This window comes from Equus quagga, chromosome 12 (genome assembly GCF_021613505.1).
Source record: "Equus quagga isolate Etosha38 chromosome 12, UCLA_HA_Equagga_1.0, whole genome shotgun sequence".
NCBI lineage: Eukaryota > Metazoa > Chordata > Mammalia > Perissodactyla > Equidae > Equus > Equus quagga.
The window spans coordinates 66,945,570-66,966,477 of NC_060278.1; the positions used below are offsets into that span (position 1 = coordinate 66,945,570).

General features: G+C 38.5%; 1 protein-coding gene across 6 annotated transcripts in view; it reads left to right on the forward strand.

The window, feature by feature from the left end:
• RALGAPA2 (Ral GTPase activating protein catalytic subunit alpha 2) overlaps positions 1-20,908 on the forward strand; it is a 323,368-nt gene that overhangs the window by 100,087 nt on the left and 202,373 nt on the right. For 5 of the 6 annotated variants that reach the window (XM_046679548.1, XM_046679547.1, XM_046679546.1 and 2 more), the window contains exons 13-17: positions 1,369-1,517; positions 4,925-5,036; positions 11,737-11,974; positions 15,041-15,205; positions 18,687-18,827. In XM_046679548.1, coding sequence (XP_046535504.1) covers positions 1,369-1,517; positions 4,925-5,036; positions 11,737-11,974; positions 15,041-15,205; positions 18,687-18,827 — 805 coding nt within the window. The remainder of the gene's footprint in view (positions 1-1,368; positions 1,518-4,924; positions 5,037-11,736; positions 11,975-15,040; positions 15,206-18,686; positions 18,828-20,908) is intronic. The other variant, XM_046679549.1, reaches the window with a different exon arrangement.

Here is a 20,908-nt window from a genome sequence, read left to right on the forward strand (position 1 = left end):
GATACTTTTTTAAGGTAATCTTAGAGGCTGTCAACATTTTAGTTCACCCACTTGACTTTTAAGCGTGTTCATTTTTTTTTTTAAAGATTTTATTTTTCATTTTTCTCCCCAAAGCCGCCCAGGACATAGTTGTATATTTTTTTAGTTGTGGCTCCTTCTAGTTGTGGCATATGGGACACTGCCTCAGCATGGCCTGATGAGCGGTGCCATGTCCGCACCCAGGATCCAAACCGGCGAAACCCTGGGCTGCCGAAGCGGAGCGCATGAACTTAACCACTTGGCCCCGGGGCTGGCCTCAAGTGTGTTCATTTTAATTTCTCTGGTCAGTTTGTGCATCTATTTTGAGATGTTGTGTTAATGGATTTCCATCCACAGGTGAGCCAAAGAGGCTCTGTTTGTTCCCAGATTTTTGAGTTTGGATTGTTGAACACAAAGGAGACCTAAGAGAGAATATAGCTGTAGATAGATGGAGCAGATTTACCCTCATCTAGGTTGGCAACTCAAAATCTCCTAAATTGAGGGGTCGCTAGTGTCATCTGTGTAAATGGTAAAATATTGTTATTTTACATGCCCCTAAACAGTAACTTACTATATCATAACCTGAATCAGCGCTTCTCACAATCTTCTACAAAAATACCCCTGATGGTAGAGAACAGTGAACTTTATCCTAAAGGTCTGAGGCACAACGTAGAGCAGTTGGTTGTTACCTAAGATTTTTTGAAATGTTTTTATATTAAGAATTCACTTAGATTTTATATTCTACTGCATAATATAGTTCTCATATTAAAAATACGTGTTCCTGGAAGATGCGCAGTGTTGATCATGTGGCTTTGGCTGTTTCCTGGCGCGCCAGTGCTCCTAGAGGCCCACCCCCTTGTTGGGTGGTGCTGGCCTGGCTGTGCTTCCTGTCAGCAAGTTGTTTATGTGCTGGGAGATTCAACAGTAATCAGATAGTTCTTTCTAGCCACTGTCTGACCACAACTCCTCTTCCTCTCCCCTTCTCCCACCCCAAAATTTCTCACCCAGAAGTGGTGATCTTATCTTACCTTTTTTCTCTCTCCCTCCACCCCTTTTTTTTAAGCAATGTCAAAAAGAAGTCCCCAAAAGCTTTTTTGATTCATGGAATTTCTAAAGTTGCTATATAAATAAGTAATAGTAATTTTTTTCTAGGAAAGGTCTTTCAGGTGTCTCAGTATTTTAAGAGGTGAACTAAAAAAAATCTTAAGTATATGTTGGTACCACTTGCCTTAATTGAAATAATACAATGGTGACATTGGTAGAGTGAAATTAATATTATCTTTAAGCAAAATTTGTTCAGATTTATATGTTTTAATTATGTTTTCTAATGTAAAATTTGTTGATTTTAAGGTGTTTTTGACAAATGCTGCAAATGTTTTTTTGTTGGAACCATGTGCTGAAGTTCCCATGCTCTTGAAAGAACAAGTTGATGCTTGTAAAGCTGTTTTGATTATTTTTAGGCGCATGATAATGGAGCTTACAATGAATAAAAAGACATGGTAAGTTTATTCCAAATTAATATTGTAAAATGGACGTTTCTGTTTTTCAGCATAATAATTAAAATGTTAAAGCTTCCATTTATTAAGTGGCTTTATGAAGTTAACAATAAAGTGATGATTAGTCTTTTGTAACAGTTTCTGTGAATTATGAAGAAGGTAAGTGTCCAGTACTTTGATAGTTCATTTATTTTCATTATTGGTTTCAAAACTATTCTTGAATTAAGGGTAAGTAGTCATATTACATAATAGTAGATTTTTCCATTTTAACTATCATCAAACAGTTTTGTGAAAAAGTATAACTGGTGTTTTACAGTATCATTCTTCTGAAACCCAGGAGAGTTTGTTAATTGCTCCAAAATGCTGTTAACTGATTTTTGTTGCTTCAAACTTGAAGTTTTAAATTCATTTTGGAAAAATAATTACTTTAAATGATAAATTGTCAAAAGTGGCTAAATAAATAGTGCAGTCAAAAATATAGTGGTGTCAGGGCTGGCCCTGTGGCCAAGTGGTTAAGTTTGCGCGCTCTGCTGCAGGCGGCCCAGTGTTTTGTTGGTTCGAATCCTGGGCACGGACATGGCACTGCTCATCAAACCATGCTGAGGCAGCGTCCCACATGCCACAACTAGAAGGACCCACAACGAAGAATATACAACTGTGTACTGGGGGGCTTTGGGAGAAAAAGGAAAAAAATAAAATCTTTAAAAAAAAAATATAGTAGTGTCATTAAAATATACTTACACAAAGTGTTTTCATTTTCATCCTTCATTTTTGTTTGGTGTTTTTGTGTTTATTATATCCCTAAAGGTAAACAATGCATTAAGTTTTTTCCATGCCCTTCTCCCATAATGAGTGTCTTCATATCACTCTGGTTTTGAGGTGTTTTCAGAGGTTCTCGGCAACAGACCAGAGTGCCTCATAGCCACTTTCAAATCCTCTCTTCCTTCATGCATTGGAAAGGCAGCCTCTCTGTTCTGCCTCTAAAATGCCTCTCAAGTCCATCCTTTGCATGCTCCCCCACCCAACCACTGCCCTCAAGCAGACAAGACGCCCTCACTGCTTGCCCGGCTGTGGTCAGCACTCTTCCCAGTGATCTTTGGGCTCGGCTCTCAGTATGCTGAGGCCACTGCAGACCTGCGCTGGTGGCACACTTCTCTCCTGGAAGTCTTCTGGTCCCCATTACCCAGCTGTGTTCTGGATGCCCTTTCTGGACGTCTCTGCGTCAGCAGTAAGGGTGCTCTGGAAGGATCGCTCTGCAGTTGGTGGTAACCACAGAAATGAGGCAGGACTGAGCTGGCAGGACCTCCGGGGCCATCGAGTGGTTTTCTTTCTCAGTTGAGGGAGGGGAGAGCCTAGAGAATCCTGTCATGCAGGAAGTTCACTAATATGGAAACCACAGTATCAAAATGATTATTTTAAGATGTAAATTTCAATGTCATTCTTTCCCAGATTTTTAAACTTAGCACCATTTGCCAAGAAGCAGTTGTTAAAGCTGGAAATATTACTGTGATGAACAATATGATTTAAGTCAAGTTAAATGTTGCATCAGTAATAGTGAAAGTAATGAAAACTGCTAGTATACTTTCAACTGAAATATGTGCTCCTCAATACCACAGTTATATCAATAGTGTTTTTGATGGCTTTTTTTTTTCTTTGGAACTCTATGAATTCAGCATGCCATTGTATCAGCACTATTTTGATATTTTTGATAATCTTTTTTGGGTGAAAATTCTAGGAAATAAAATTAAGCAATTCTTCTCTGTTCTTTAATCAGAAATTTTCAGATAAAAGTATAAAAAAACAAATTATAGAAATAGATGAAAATACTCACCAAAAAATAGTCAGTAGAGCATAGAAAGGGATGTGATCTGTTTCCCTAGCAGATTTTCTTACGTATTTTAGTACCAGACAATCCCTCTATGCCCTCCTCTCTGTCCCTCCCTTCTTCCCTCTAGTAAATAACTACTTAACTTCTGTGAAGATATAGGGTGAACTAGATAGACAAGGTTCCTGCCCTCATGAGATTTCCATCCTCACAGACTGAGAAGTATAATGAACACAGAAGCAATTTTAGTAGGATCAAGTGCTAAGAACAATGAAGCTGGGGAAGGGGACAGTGTGGAGGGTGGGGGAGTTTTTTTCATCAGGTGTCAGGAAAGGCCTTTCTGAGCAGAGGCCCGAGGGAAGAGGAGGGGAGCCATGGGAGATCTGTGGGAAGAGCATCTTGATAGAAGGAGCAGCAAGTAACCAGCATGGTGTGTTCCAGGCAGGACAAGATGACAGCCCATGTGGCAGAGCAGAAAGAGGGAGGGGAAGAGTGGGAGGGGATGACACGGGGGCAAGCCAGAGCCAGGTTTCTCGGGGCCTTTCAGGTCTCAGGAAGCACACTACTACCTGTCTGTGTGTGCGCCAGAGTGATGCAATCTAATTTATGTTTCCAAAAGACCCCTCTGACTGCCATGTGGATAAGAGACAGTGGGGAAGAGCACGAAGTCTGTGGCCATTGATGATGGTGGCTTCGACCAGGGCTTGTAGCCAGAGAGGTACTGAGAAGTGGTCCTGAAATAGTGATAACTGGTGTGTGAGTGAGTAACAACACCATCTGTGTGAGAAGATGAGGACAAAGTAAAGAATGAAGAGTGCAGGAAAGTCCTGTGCCTCTGCCAACACCAGGACAGCACGTGCGCATCGTTTCATGTGCTCTGATAGGAGTTGTTACACTCTTCGGGCAGTTCTCCTTTGAGGAGGAGTCACAAAAGTCAGCGTTTCACAAAATAGGAAGGAACAAGTTAGAGTCAAAATTGTTAGGAAAGATTTTTCCAAACTAGAGATAATTTTTTACCTTCATTTTCTTTCAGAAGACTCTGGGAATTTCATGACTTTCCAAGCTTCCATAGGTTCAGAAATTAAATTAACCCTGTGTCTTTGTCAGTTATTGCTTTGATCAGGTTTGCATTTTTTGATAGTCAACTTTATTTTCTATCACAAAGATAGATAGGGAGACCTTACAGGTTAATAAAATAATGGATGTGAAAATTAAAGGTTGCTGCGTAAGTTCAAACAGGCACAGCTACTCACTGAGTGTCTTTACGGGACTGGCACCGTTGGAGAAACAATCTTGCCTCCCTTTGTGCAAGGGGAGAAAATCAGGCCAGGATGATACCTGTTTTATCCTGCCTATTGATATGGGCATCAATAGTTGACATATTTTTAGAACTGTTGTAACATAAGGTAGCTTGTTTTGATAAATTATAGTATTCATTATGTAATTGGCGTTTGGATTTTTAATACTTTTGAGTAATACACGATTATCAATGTTACTGAATTCTTAAGAGAATTTCTTGTACACATAAATTAAGGTGCTTTGGAGATGTGATTAATAATATGAGCTTTTATTTTGTGTGACCCAGGGAACAGATGTTGCAAATACTACTCAGGATAACAGAAGCTGTCATGCAGAAGCCAAAGGATAAACAAATAAAGGACTTGTTTGCCCAGAGCTTGGCAGGGTTACTGTTTAGGGTAAGTCTTTTTCATTAAAACACTGCAAATGCAAGAAATGAATTAGATTTCACAGCAAATTAGTTTGAATCATTGAGAATTTTGAGTAAAATTTAACTCACTTTAAATTTCTAGAAATTTTTCTTCTTTGCTTTGTCCTGAAGGTTCTAATCTATTCCTTACTATTAGCACTGGGCTTCTTTTAGGCTTTCTCACCTCTCTGCCATCTACTTCCTCTTTTGATGTGCTTGAGGTTTGTAGAAATTTGGAAGATGAGAACAGCTGATGGCCTTAGTGGAGGACCAGGTAGATTTGAAGAGGTAAAGGATGAATGGAAGCCTGGGAATGGGAATAAGGTCAGGGAGTGGTTCAGGCTAGAAATAAAAATGCAAGAGCCATTGCTGTGTTGGTCAATTGTGTTTAAAGACTAGGTGCGATCACCTAGGGAAAGAATAGTGCCATAGAGACAAGAAGACCATCTCTATAATTGGTGGAGGAGAGGAGGCAGCCAGAGATGCTGAGAAAGAGTGACCAGGGAGCTAGGAGGGAAACTACAGGGGCATGTGTCCTGGATGTCTGGAGAAGAGTGTTGGGTAAGAGGAGAACTGCCAGTTGACCATTGGCTTTGACTAGATGTAGATAGTTAATGTTCTAGGGGAATGAGGCTGACTTGGAGTGGATGGAGGAGAAAATGAGAGCTGGGCAGTGGAGGTAGCAAGTATACTCAAGGCTTTGCAAGGGTATTGATGTAGAAGGGAAAAGGGAGCTACCTGGAGTCAGCAGTATGCATGGAGGGCAGAGTTTAAGGTGGGTGGTATTATAGTATGTTTGCTTGCCAGTGGAGATGGTCCAGTGTGAGAGAGAATAGGATAGTGTAGGGGAGAGATAGGAGAACTGCAGAAGTGAAGTCCTGGGTAAGGTGGGGACTGGGCTGGCCTTAGGTAGGAGCAGAGAGCCAAGGAGATGGCTGTGTTTCTTGCATCTCACATGATGAGAAAGGTCAAGAACACAAGTACTCTGACATTGCCCTAAGGGAGAGAGAAGAGAAGGCAGATGATGAACTAACTGCCTGGGAAGTAAAAGTTTTAAAGGGTCTTGAGGGCAGTAGCCTATTGCAACATTATTCTAGAAAACACTAATACTTATGGGATGTGTAGAATTTATAAAGCATTTCTGAAAAAGAACAGTGTGAAGGGCTCTGGAAAAATGTGACATCCTCACAAACAAAGGCATCAATACCATGGATAGACCTGATTTTGAATAATTTGATTAGAAGAAAGCGTGGTAGATCCTGAGCTGTAAGTGATGCTTGCAGGGAGAAGAAGTTAACTTCCTTCCTCGGTTGACTCAAAGGTGGTTTTGGAGGATATATATTAACAGCATATCTAGAATACAGGTAGGATGTGTAGGTGAAGATGACAAAAAAGGAAATTAGTTCTTTAAAGCTAAATATGCCCATTGTAATATAAGAGAACCCGATTCATATCAATTTTTAATAATTTAATATGATTGAATGATCTTGACTTGATGAAAAATGTATGAGAGGCTGAAGAAATAATTGGCATGCACTCACTTACCTCCGAAATGATATAATCACTTTTACTTTGATTGCCTTGCCTAGTTATTGGGTACATGAAGTGGACCACCACATCCTTTCATGTTGGTCCAACTTTGCTGTGCTCTTGCCTCGAGGATGGTACTGACCACTTGCTTTGCTCCTCATGTGGACACACAGACACTCTCCTCACTTTGCTCTGAGTCTCCTGGAGCATCTCACTTTTGGCACCTTCCTGATCTCCCAGTTCTGATGGGACTGGGACTGCCAAGTGACATGGACTGAAGCCAGGCTCAGGATCATTCCTGGGCCTCATTCCGCACCAATTGCCTGGCCCTGCATCTGTTGTGTGTGTTGGAATTAGAGCGAGAATTTGTTACTGAATTAAGCAAGAATCTATTGTGGAGTTGTGGTTTTTGTTTGTTCGTTTGGTTTTGGGTTTGGGAGGGGACATCCCCCTCATTAATGGAGAAATTTTGTCAGATCTCCCTTGAAGATCAGTTTTGAATCCATGATCAGTGATTTTGATGTCATTGTTATTATTATTATTTTGGCAGTAGTTAGATGGAGCAAGAAGAATGCTTACATTAAGAACTAACCACAAAATAGTGGAGAAAGAATGATCTTTTTTTGGAGGTAGGCAGTTTCTTGGTTCTGATCCCAGATCTGACACTTCCTGACTGTGTGGCCTTGACCAAATCACGTCACTTTTCTGAGTCTCTGCTCTAATCTGTCACAATCAGGAAAGGGTTCCTTCCTACCTTGCAGGGTTGCCGTAAGAATCAGAGAGGAGTCTTTTGGGATTTATGATCATCTGTTGACCTTCCCAGTCCTTTTGTGAGATCCGAGGAAGGAGAAAAATATGAAAAGTCTAGACAGATCTGCCAGACAATCAAGTGGGCATCATCCTAGTCCTATACTAAAATTAAAATGTGCCGTCTCATCATTATTCATCTGGTCATGTAGACCATCTACAATTGCCTCTTGATACTTGATTTTTAAAAATTTGAATAAGGAGACTATTAAAGGGGACAGGAAATTTTAAGTTGCCATTATCCTTTTATTTTTTTCTAATTTTTCCTTTAGTGTTTAGTTTTTTCTCTGTCAGTAGATAACTTGGTTTGGCAAATTTTCTTCAAATGACAGTTGAGTTTTAATTAGTTTTAAGTATTACCAAATAATGATGATTGCCTTAAATGATGTGTTAATCTGTTGTCAGTGCTAAATATGACCTTGTGCTTGAAGCTCTGAAGGTACATCAGAAAACTCGGACTATGGTCCTTCTATTTACAGTCTGAGCCATTACTTTGAAGTTGTGTAGTCCCCTAACATGTCGAGTAGAGAAAGGCAGAAGGTGGCTGGTTAGGAAAGGTATATAAGAAAAGGAGCAATTTACAAGTGAAGCTGTTCTTTTAATACAGCTTGTGTGCCAAGATGTATTTGATAAAACAGGAATTTCAGTGCTGAGGGAACCTTGGGGATACTTTTGCTCAGCTTTTTATTTTTAACGAGAAATATGACTCCAGAAAAGTCAAGTAAATTGCCAAGGTCACAAACCAAGTTAGTGACAGAACTGAGTCTTGGTGCTGTCTCTTTCCCTGTTCCTCTTAGAAAAGGGTAACTTATTAAAGGGATGTCCAAAGGTGCTGCCCGTCACCCGCTGACTGTATTTCATGGTTTTGCTCTGTATGGAAGTATTGTTAGTTGTGAATAATGATGATGATTCCACAAGTCAGTGTACATGTTTTTAAGGTTAGCTAAGATGAATTTTATAAGCTGAAGGAAGTCATCGTTCTGTCCTTGTTTTATGATTAGTCAATAAAGTGAAGCCAATGCAAGATTCCCAATACAGGTATCTTCCCCCACCAAAGCATGTGCCTTTAAACCTGTAGCCAGTGCTATAACCAGATGTGAGGCTGAGTCCCGGTAACGTTGCCAGTCTCTACTTTCTCCTCTTACTCTGCTAAGATAATATTTTTATCTACTATTTATTAATTTTATTGTATGTATGTACTTTATGGTAATGGCCTCAAACTCATTTTGAAAATAGGAGTGTAAAAAGGAATACACAGAAGCTGGCATTTTAGTCATAATAAAAGTATATAGTAAAATATTAATAAATGATAAAATTATTTTAATGTTTTATTTTATATTGTCTTTAATTTTTTAAAAAATTCATTCACCTTGGAATCAGATTTTAAGTCTGAGTGTTTAAAACCTTGTTTTCAGTGTACTTAAGTATTTTAGCTCAACTTTAACATTTTTATCCCTTTAAAAAGTGTAGTAAACATGATTTTGAAGAATCTTTTCGGACACTATAACTCCTCAGCTGAGGGAAACAACAGAAAGAATAAACAAATGGGACTTCATCAGACTAAAGAGCTTCTTCAAGGCAAGGGAAAACAGGATTGAAACAAAAAAACAGCCCACTAATTGGGAAAAAATATTTACAAGCTACTTATCCGACAAAGGGTTAATCTCCATAATATACAAAGAACTCACACAGCTTAACAACAAAAAAAGAAACAACCCGATCAAAAAATGGGCAGAGGACATAAACAGACATTTCTCCAAAGAAGATATAAGTATGGCCAATAGACACATGAAAAGATGCTCATCATCACTAATCATCAAAATGCAAATCAAAACTACACTAAGATATCCCCTTTAGAATGACAATAATAACTGAAACAAATAGTAACAAATGTTGGAGAGGTTGTGGAGAAAAAGGAACCCTCATACACTGTTGGTGGGAATGCAAGCTAGTGCAGCCACTATGGAAAACAGTATGGAGATTTCTCAAAAAGTTAAAAATAGAAATACCCTATGACCCAGCCATCCCACTACTGGGTATCTATCCTAAGAACCTGAAATCAGCAATCCCAAGAGTCCCATGCACCCCTCTGTTCATTGCAGCATTATTTACAATAGCCAAGACATGGAACCAACCTAAATGCCCAGAAACTGATGATTGGATAAAGAAGATATGGTATATGTACACAGTGGAATACTATTCAGCCATAAAAAAGGACCAAATTGTTCCATTCGCATCCACATGGGTGGACCTTGAGGGTATTATGTTAAGCGAAATAAGCCAGACAGAGAAAGACGAACTCTATATGACTCCACTTATAGGTGGAAGTTAACATATAGACATGGAGAACCAATCGGTGGTTACCAGGGAAAAGGGGGGTTGGGGGGAGGGCACAAAGGGTGAAGTGGTGTACCCACAACATGACTAACAATAATGTACAACTGAAATCTCACAAGGTTGTAATCTATCATAACCTTAATAAAAAAAAAAAAGTGTGGTAAACATGATTTTGAAACATAGAGGACAGGTACATTACAAAAGGGTCACTTTAAATATGATTTTTCAAGTGGTTAGAACAGGCCTGCCTAATTATAGACTGCTTTCTGTTTCTCATAGTTTTCCTATGTCTATGTTAAAGAACAATTTCTCTCTTAATTAAAAAGCAAATTCATCCGTAACCCGTGCACAGTACAACCCCCGAAGACAGTGGGATCCAGTTTGCATCTGGGTTGGGCAGAAATATTTGCAAGTTGGCACTTTAAGAAGTACATTTAGCTCTGACAACAGATCAGGAAAGTTACACAGACTTTGGATATAAAGATTCCCTCTACTGAGATTGGGAAGGGATCTGAGGCTCATCTGAGATGGACTTGGCATTTCTTTCAAGGGAGACACATTTTGATTTGAATTTTGAAGTATTTGGAATATTTTGGCAGAGGTAAGGAACTGGGCAATTTCAAGGTAAGGAAATATCTGGAATATATGCATAATTGACCACACATGTGACCAGTTGTAGTGCTGTGGACCATAAGGCTAGAGAAGGGACACAGAGAAGTGAACAGACTCCTAAGGAAAGGAGTGATAAGTGCTCTGAGGGGAACATGCAGAGAGCTGTGGGAACTGAAGGCTACTTACTGGAGGCTGGGATTGAGGTGGCAGTCAGGGACACCTTGGAGGAAGTAATGTCCAAGTTATGACCTGAAGAATGAGTGGGAATTAAAGAGGCAAAAAGGAGGGAAGAGAGGGAAGGAAGAGTATTTGCAAAAACCAGGAGCAAGACACCAGGTCGAGGAATTGGATGCATCTCAATGGAAGAAATCAGATTCTTTTTACTATTATGCTGTATTACAGCTGCTTGCAGAACATCCAAGTAGAGCTATTGAGTAAGCAGATAGGTAGGTCAGGAAACCAGCAAAGAGGCGTGGGCTGAACATGGAGATTCAGAAGTCAGCGCTATACAGATGGTAACTGGAGTCATTAGAATGGAGACCAAAATTCAGGCAGAAGGTGGGGTGGGTAGGAAGGGAGAAAGCCAGAGCAGTCAGTTGACTGGGAGGTGAGGAAGTGCAGATGGAGGGAGTGCAGAAAAGTCTTTCAAGAAATTTGGCTTTGAAATGCGAAGCAGAAGGACTCTGCTAGAGGGGGGAATCTGGGTTCAAGGGAACTTTTTTTTTTTAAGATGAGGAAGAACTGGAGCATGTTTAAATGCTGATGGCGAGGAACTGGGCGAGTAGGATAGATTGGAGATAAAGGAGAAGTGTGGTTAATAGGAACATAGAGACTGTGAAGGAGAGGGCCAAAGCAGAGGTGGGGACAAGGATAGAAGAGCAGGAGACTGTCTTTGCTTACACCCTCCACATGGAGAAGAAGCTGGGTGAAAAAATGAGTCTTGTGGGCAGAGGTTCAGGGCATTCTTGTTTAATGGGTTCTATTTTCTCTGAAGTCTGCAGCGATTTCATCTGCTAAACGTCAGAGAGGAGTTGGTGGGGTTGGAGGTTTACATGTAGAAGAGAAGGTTTGAAGTAGCCAATGTGGAGAATGAGGGAAAGAGCTGTCTCAGGAGACAATAGTTGTACAGAGAGCTTCATCTTCTCCCCACTTATGGCCAGGACCAGCCATAGACACTAGAATAATTTTGAATCGGTAGCTTGTTCGTAAAGATAACTAATTTCACAGTAGCTCAAATCCTGATTACAGTTGATCAAATGAATGTTGAGAAATTAAAAAAAAATCCAAAAGCACTTTTTATTTTAAAATTCATTTTATTATTAGTAATTTAAAGTATCTTGTTGAAGATTATACTTCTTCCAATTGAAGATGATTGAATCCTCTTCTTGGTTGGTTGGTTTTAGACGCTCCTTGTGGCTTGGATCCGAGCAAACCTCTGTGTGTACATTTCTCGAGAGCTCTGGGATGACTTTCTTGGTGTGCTGTCCTCCCTCACGGAATGGGAGGAACTCATAAACGAGTGGGCCAACATCATGGACTCCTTGACAGCAGTGCTTGCGAGAACCGTTTATGGAGTTGAGATGACAAACCTACCTCTGGACAAATTAAGTGAACAAAAGGAAAAGAAGCAACGAGGCAAAGGTATTTCCATTCTTACAGGGAAACACTAGATGTCTGAGACTGTGGAGGAGTGTGTATTTACACATGTCAGCAATTATTACATGAATTTTCACAATAAACTGAACTAGCCATAGACAGTGTCTTTTTAATGGTGGCATTAGATTGTGTCTCATAGCACTCTGTCCCCTTAATGAGGATGATGAATTTATAGAGAGGCTGTGGAAGGAGGAGGAGGATGAAGGGGAGCAGTAGCAGTGGTAGTAGTAGTAGTAATAACAGTAATAATAGTGGCTACTGCCGTGTATATGTTGTCACTCTTCACCCTCCTGGTAAACTCTGAAGTAGACACTACTATTCCCACATCACAGACAAAGAAACTGAAGTACAGAGAGTCCACAGTGATTGACTCATTCAAGGTCACATAACGAAGAAGTGGTGAAGCCAGAAGGGCAAGTCCAACTCAAGACGCCACACCATTAAAGACGTATTCTCTGCTTCCCTAGGAAAGGTGAAAAAATTCTGAATGCTTCAGATGGAAGTCGTTTTAGTTTTGTTGTGTTTCTGGGTAAAAGTTGTTTTGAGACCTGGAGTCAGATCAAGGTGAAGAACATCAGTGGTGTCTGTTGGGGATGACAGTTTGGCAGCCTCTGTCTTCATTACTGTTTTTAAGGCTATGACGCAGTTCTTGGATTAATTCCGTTGTACTCAAACTTACTGTGTAAAGGTTTTGAGACAACTCATAGAAAAACATATAATACAATAGATAAAATACATAAGGACATTGGGGCAAAATGAAAGGGGCTGGAACTACAGGCATGATTAAAATGCCAAAATGCGTGCCGAAGAGCCTCATGTGGTTGCTGGAGAGGTGGGAAGGGGACAGCCTTGGATTTGACTCTGATCTTCACAGGATTACTTCAGAGAATCATCGAGTACAAAAGGTAAAACCAATCCACTTGCTTAGGTGATACATAGCTTTTCCTGGTCCTAAGACGTAGGGGGAATCTCCTCCAAAGACTCAAAAAGAGTACATTGCTTGCTAGGGCAGACTACAGCCTCAATAATAGCCTTATTATAGATTGTCAGTTAGCTGTTACCATGTGACAGATTACTTCAAAACATAATGGCTTAAAATAACCCTGTATGTAGGTCATGATTTTTTGAGTTGACAGTTTGGGTTGGGCTTAGTTGGGCAGTTCTTCTGCTGGATTCACGAGGCTGTGAGATAGTCAGCTAGGCAGCTCTCCTTCTAGGGGTTGGCTAGCTGTCAGCTGGGACAGTGGGAGTGACTGGGCCTTATATCATCACCCAGCAGGCTAGCACAGACTGTTCACATGATGGTTTAGGGTTCCAGGAGCAGCAAGAGGGCAAGCCCAAATTTTCAAGTGCATTTCAAAACTCTACTTGCTCAGTTTTGCTTCCAAAGTAAGTCATGCGATGAAGCCCAGATTCAGTGTGGGAGAGGACAACAGAGGATGTTGATATGTGGAGGTGTGAACCAATTACAGTGATTAATTAACCATAGAGAAATGTAATTAACATGACTGATTCTTAAAATACCCTCATTGCAGTCTGTGAGTACCTTGCCAAAGAACCAGTTGATAAAAACAAGTTAGGAAGAAGCTAAAACAAAGTAGTTTAAGTACATGGCATTCCAGTGGAACATTTTAATCCCAGTTTAGATTTAGACTGTTTAATGCAGTGACTTTCTAACATATTTTAGCAGCAGATCCTTTTTTCTCCCCAGTTGAAGCTGTACAGAGCCCCTTCCTAAAAAAATATATTAGTCTGGAGATTTGGGATTGAAGTAGGGACAGGGAGCCAAGAACCTGGGCCCTTGGCCTCTCTGTTGTGTCCTCTACAGCCGCTCTGAGGGCCTCTGTGTAAACCCAGAGCCTAAGAGAATCAAGATGGTTCCAGCCAGGAACTTGGCTCTCTAAGACTGTGGTTCTCAGCCCAAAGGAGAGTCTACCTGACTAGGGGCACCCTTCAGGATGGAGGGTAGTTGCTAAGACAACCATCCCCAGAGGTAAGGACCTTCTCAAATTAAATGCATATCTTGCCTCCTAAAATTCTTGTAATCTACCCTGCCCCTCAGCCCCCGCAATGTTCTCTTCCCTCTCACTGTGGGAACACAGATTCATGGGAAGAGATAGGCTCGTCTTAGGAGGTAAACAACTTTAAAAACACTATTTTCAGAATGATACAGGACAAATTTAATTATTTAATTAATGGCTATGGTAAATATTTTTGATTGATTTATTATATTGCTTTATTATAAAAATGGATTTAAATAGCCATTATAGAAATACTTGCCTTCTAAGCACTGGGCACGTGGAAACAAAATATACTCTTGAGGAGCCTGGGTGTAAAAACAAGCCACAGGTGGCAGCCACCAGCCACATCACACCTGTGCAGAGGTCTCTACATGACTCATTCTCTTTTCTCCTATATTTCTTTTGGATCCTTGACCACTCATTTGAAATAAGTAACCAGAGCAATATGAGAGGAAAGAGGAGAATTTGAATTGCAGAGCTGCAATATTTTATTGTTTTGGAGCTTCACTAAAATAAAATTTTTTATTGTTTGTAGATTTTCATTGTCCTTGCTCAATCGACTGACTCTAGTTAGAGTTTATAAGCATAAACTCCTTTTGGGGATTTATGAAAAGGTTGACGTCTACAGGATGGAACACTATTCAAAATCAGGCTCTCTAATTTTCTGGTCTATAAAAGTAGTTTTTGGAGTGTCCTGGGAGCAGTGGTGTGACTTCATTTGACATTGTTTTTCTGTTGAGAAAGGTTTATTAATATGTTTTTTTTTGTATATTGGAGTACTATGAAGAGATGATAATTTTCATGAGACTATTGAAGATGCTTGAAAAATACTTTGGCAACAGGAATTTTTAGATTAGCAATATATGAATAACTTCCTAAATTGCAGTATAAGGAAGCGGTACCTAATTTGCAACAAGAGAACCTGCTGGTTATATATAATTGTATGTGTGAAATTTGCTGAGCAACATAGGCTATGAAATGAATAATAATTCAGCCTTTAGATTATTTTTCTTGCCTTATTTTTTATCAGGCTGTGTTCTGGATTCTCAGAAAGGAACCACTGTAGGGAGATCCTTTTCTCTCAGCTGGCGGAGCCACCCAGATGTGACGGAGCCAATGCGGTTTAGGAGTGCCACCACATCAGGGGCGCCAGGAGTCGAGAAAGCAAGAAATATTGTTCGCCAAAAAGCAACTGGTAAACATTTATTTAAATATTTCTCAAAGGTCTAGTTGCTATCTAAATGGATTTGTAGTAATAAAATATTTTAAAAGTTTTAAAATTCCACTCAGAACTTAAATACTAGACTTTTTATTAAATGAGATATCTTTATATCTTTTTAACTTTCTATCCTGGTTACTTTTCAAATTGTTTTTTTGATGCTTATTTCTAAATTCTTCATTGTGAAAAAGAACTTGAGATGTTAATATTGAGTGAAATATTTGTGCAAAAGAGACAAAATAGATTTTTTGCTTGAACCTTGAAGAAAATAGATTCATAGTAATCACACAAGTAGTTGTGTTATTATTGTTGTTAAACAATATTAATCTTAAGAGAGAGAAGCAACTTGTTCCAGCAGAGAAAAGGAGAATAATGTACTTAGTTTTCAGGACTGGACAGAGACATTTAACTTTTTTGCTTCTTTGGAAAATTGAGCTTTACATGCCTGTAGATGACCTTACAGTCTGTTAGAATTAACAGGGACTCGACCAAGAACCCCCAGTTAATCAAACTGCTTTGCTGTACTTTACCCTTAAGACGAAAAGAAATCTGTCAAAAGTAGGCCTATATCCAGTATTTAATAAGAACAAATAAAGCCCCTTCCCCACCCCCGCACCGTGACTTTGAGGCTGTAACTTAAGTTTAAAACAAATGTGTCTCAGTTTCCTGTCATTATTCACATCAGTAGTACCATGCAATTGTCATGGATACTCAGCTTGTTGACTGCAGAGAGTCACCATATCCTCCGGTCCTAAATCAAAGAGTTATTTACACTCAACATATTCTACAGTGCTTAGTAAAGGCTTAATACAGATGTCTTAGAATCTTCTTGGAGTTTTTATGAAAGTGTATTGTACCGTAGTCCAAACTGTCTCAGGCTTTTTTGCCTGTAGCTGTAGCTTTTATTGGTAATTATCACCTTATTTACACACGCCTCCTATTCTGCTTCTGCTTTCCTTTGTCCTCTCCCTTGAGGAGAGATCCAATTCCCAATAACAGACAGTTTTAGGGGAGGCTTATTCACTGATTTCCTTTCTCATCCCAACTCCTAAGAACTCCTTTTTTCCATCACTGGATACTTGAAAGGGATCAGAACAGAAGTTTGTGACAAAGATGGCATCATGCCTGAGCTGCCCGGACTTCTCCTGCCCCTCATAACCCTTGAATTACAATGATAATAAAAGTGATGGTTCAAAACACTCCTTAAAACTTTATTCTCACATTTTAATGAGCAGCAAATTATTGTATATTGCATGTTCCATATGCTACTACTTGGCCAAAACACAGCCATAGAAGAGACCACATCTTAGTTTTTCAACAAGTATTTTAGACCAACGGTATGGTAGAGGCACTGATATGTTTTAGAAAATCCTCGGGACATTTGTGTCAGTGAGGTTCTGTTTATCAGTGTTCTAAGTTGTCTGAAAAGCTATGGTATTGCAAAAATAAGAACTTTTACAAAATCATGTAAAGGCATTTGTAGGGTATGTCACTTAAAAACCATAAACCTAGCCTTTGTAGGATTAATTAAATTAAAAACACTTGGAACCAAAGCCTTTAAAAGATAATGAAGATGAGAACTGTTGAGTTGGACAGATGTATTACCTTCATGGATTTTACACATACATGTATATGGTTACGTATGTATGTATTTTTTATTTTATTTTAGATTCTTTAAAATTATAAAATATTATTAATCTTTTTTTGTTGCCTGTGAAAACAGTGGTCTTTGAAGATTTTATTATATCATGCTGTTTTATAAATTAATCTATATAGACTAAATATTGGTGATTTTACTCAGTTCTGTTATTTTTATGTTGTATAATAATTCACCTTTTCATCTTTTAAAAAGGCCCAGAACGTTTTCATGGTAGATTTTGATTTGTGTAGAGGCCACCTTTTAATGAGAGAAGAGCAGCTCATGAAGAAGTTAGTTTTTGCTACTTTTAACATTAAAATATTTATGACGGAAGACCCATTTGAAAGTGACTTTTTTTTCCTAACCCAGGAAGAGAATAATTTAAGATTATTATACTATGATATGCCCCACGGTCTACATTTAGGTTGAGAAAATGTCAGTGATGGTGGCAAGAGGGAAATGTAAACTAAGGAATCGCAGAGTTGGGAAATGACTGTTCATTTAACAGAGGATGCAGTAGTTTGCAATTTAAACGGACTGGCAAGGAGAGTCTTACAGAATTATAAAGTAAAAGTTTGTTCCTGAATGTGAATGATGCTCCAATTTTAGATGTCTAAAATGAGTGGTTAAAGCAAATCAATTTCCACACAAAATAATTATATTTTATTATTCCTAAAATACCTGGTGATCAATTTTGGAAAAATGCACAGTTGTTTGATTTGTAAGAAGAAAATTTTTTAAAACAGCACTCAAGTGAAATATCTCTGACATTGAGAGGTGAACAAATCTTCTAGGAAGTTTGAAATAAGTCAGTTTGACATTTACAGGGAAGTTGTTTTCACTTAAATATTATTAGATCTGTGAATTATATTGTAACACCTTGCAGATAGTCCTTTAGAGCTGGAAATTCTGATAGCTAAAGTTTGGGGGAAAAGACAGGAAAGTAAAAACTTTATTTCACTTTTTGTAAATGTGTCACTACCATTTGTAGTTCTATTTCATTAATGTTCAATAAAACCAGGTAAAAATAATAAAACAGCAGGTAGTAATAAAACAGTATATTTTTGTTTTAAAGATAAAACTGATTTTACTGACGGTGGTTTCATATATATGAGGCATATTCTCTTCCTGTGTCCCTCCGTTTTCCCAAATGATCATTTGACTAATGGTATATAATAAACTTAAGAACATCATAAAGTTCATGCTAAGAAATTATGGCTTTATTAAGCATGAAATGTGATATAGAAGGATGGGTTTCATGAAGATTTTTACTTTTTTTCTAGATACAAAATCATTTAATGTTCAACTTGACTTTTATGTGTTCTCAAGCTTTTAGGATATTTAGTTTACTAAATGATTTGCTTTTGAATACAGTCAGCTCTCAGCAAACCAATTTTTGAATCATTTATGATTTACAGAACAATTTTAATCTTAGGCTAGATTTCCCTCTCTCACTGTGGTCATTTTGTTTGTGTCCTTTAGGAAGAGAGAACTAATTATAAGTTCTGTCCAAACAAACTAGCAACTCAAATGTGAATCTGATACACAGTAGAAAAAAAGAAAAGACTAAACCAATAAAGCATTCTAAAATAAGATTATCAGTGAATTATCCATTCTCCCATGTCATCAGAATGACTGAAAGTTGGCTGTATTTAGAGACAATGATTAAATACAGTGCTCTGTACTGACGGCCCTTAAAGTTTAAAGTGACCTTCTTTAAATATGTAAGGAGAACTCAGAAAAATAATTATAATAAAACAAGAAGTGAAAGATCCTGATGTTCTTCTGACGTAATTATTACTTTATCTTTCCTGGAAGCTAAGCGAAGCCAGTCTATCAGCAACTGTGTTCACCTTTCTGAGGCTTTGCCTGCCACTAAAAGCGTCCCGCTCCTCCTTCACACCGTGAGCGCTCTCTTCCCTGGTCTCTCTTACTCCTCTTGTTCTCACAGGCTGTCAGGTACTGTAATGCTGTCTCATTTGTCCCTCAATGTCCCTGGGCTTCTCTTGCTTGCCTCTGGGCCTTGCTTCCTTTGTTAATGTGCCCACATCACGCATGCGTGCCTGGCCATTGCACTTTGCATTTATTTTCAGTGAATATTAGTAATTGTTTTTTATGTAGTTAGATGTTTAACAGCAATTGAAGTGTCAAGAAAAATTTCTGTAACACCGCTGGTCTTTGCATTCCCAGTTAAGAGAGCTAGAGGAGTTTTTGGCCCTTCGTTTATTTATTTATTTATTTATTTTATTAAGATTATGATAGATTACAACCTTGTGAGATTTCAGTTGTACATTATTGTTAGTAATGTTGTAGGTACACCACTTCACCCTTTGTGCCCTCCCCCCAACCTCCCTTTTCCCTGGTAACCACCGATTGGTTCTCCATGTCTATATGTTAACTTCCACCTATAAGTGGAGTCATATAGAGTTCGTCTTTCTCTGTCTGGCTTATTTCGCTTAACATAATACCCTCAGGGTCCATCCATGTGGATGCGAATGGAACAATTTGGTCCTTTTTTATGGCTGAATAGTATTCGATTGTGTATATATACCATATCTTCTTTATCCAGTCGTCATGGCCCTTTGTTTTTAATAGGGGAAAACAGTGATGCCTGCCTCAGTGTGCCTTCTATGCAGTGTCTAGAATGGAAGGGAATTTTCATGAAGTTTTACACAAGTTTTGAGCATGTCAATGTTAGAATGCTTGCTGTGCCCCTCAAATGAATAAACTGGAAAAAATTATGCAGGCAAGACTGCCTTGGAGTTAATAAATCATAATGGTGTAAAAGTAATGATCAGTTTATGTAGATTCATACTGATTATTGAGATTTGAGTTAAAAATGCAAAAAAGTGCTAATTTTCAAAACAAAGAAACATTGTTTCTGGGCTTCAGCCACTTAAAATTGAGTTTAGCTACATGTGGTTTACACAGTACATTTCCTGGTTTATTAAGATATGATAGCACCAAAAGTGATTTTTGGCATAGAGACCTCAATAAAAGAATTTATTTTGCTCTACAGTGAATAATTAGGTCTATGTCTACTTATTTTTCAGTGATTCCAAGATGAGCTGAATCTTCTTACTAAAGAGGGAAATATTTTCATGTCTTTTTTATTTTCAGAAAGATGACATTATAGATTAGTATTTGTTTATTGTGGCTTTCTGTAGCACCATCATCATATTGTGGTTTAGCAAAGCCAAATTAAAGCTTAATTTTCCAGATAAGTATGTAAAATATCATATTATTGAACTTACAATATATGGGGGAAGAAGTTAGTTTTATTGAGACTGAGGACTGTGTTTCTTAGAAAACTCATTTTCTCTACTCAATACCAAAGGTGGAAAACAATAGGAATGGTACATGGGAAGATGATCACCAGTCAGTTAAATTACTGGTGACCCTCAACTACTTGATAATTTGGTTTGCAAAAAAAAAAAAAAAACTACTGTCTAGAGATGGTTAATAAATTATTTAAAATAGTTTTACTTTCTATTTGGCTGATATATACCCAAAAGGAATTTTTTTTTCATGGTGAAAAGTTTTCTTTTTTCACAGTCCATTTTTTCCCCCATATTGTTTCATTTAAGTGTTTTACTAGTTTATCCAGAATGTGTTCTCACAAGAAATCTCTTCCTGTTAGTAGTCTCATTTTGGAAACTTTTTTCTCATTCAATATTATATTTTAGTTTACTCAGAGTCTTGATTCCCATATATATGTACACAGTTCCAAAGAAGTTGAATATGATTTAAAGCAGTGGTTCTCAACTGGGAATGAGTTTGCCCCCAAAGGAACATTTGGCAATGTCTAGAGACATTTTTGCTTTTCACAACTGGAGCAGGGCCACTGACACCAGTGGCTGGAATCCAGGGATGCTGCTAAATATCCTACAATGCACAGGACAGGCCCCACCACAAAGAATTGTCTAACCCAACATATCAATAGTGCTGAGGTTGAGAGACCCTGATGTAGAGTGAAATGTAGCAGGCCATGCTGGGTCTGTGTTTTCCTGTCTTTGCCATCCCTATTCCTGGTTTTATAG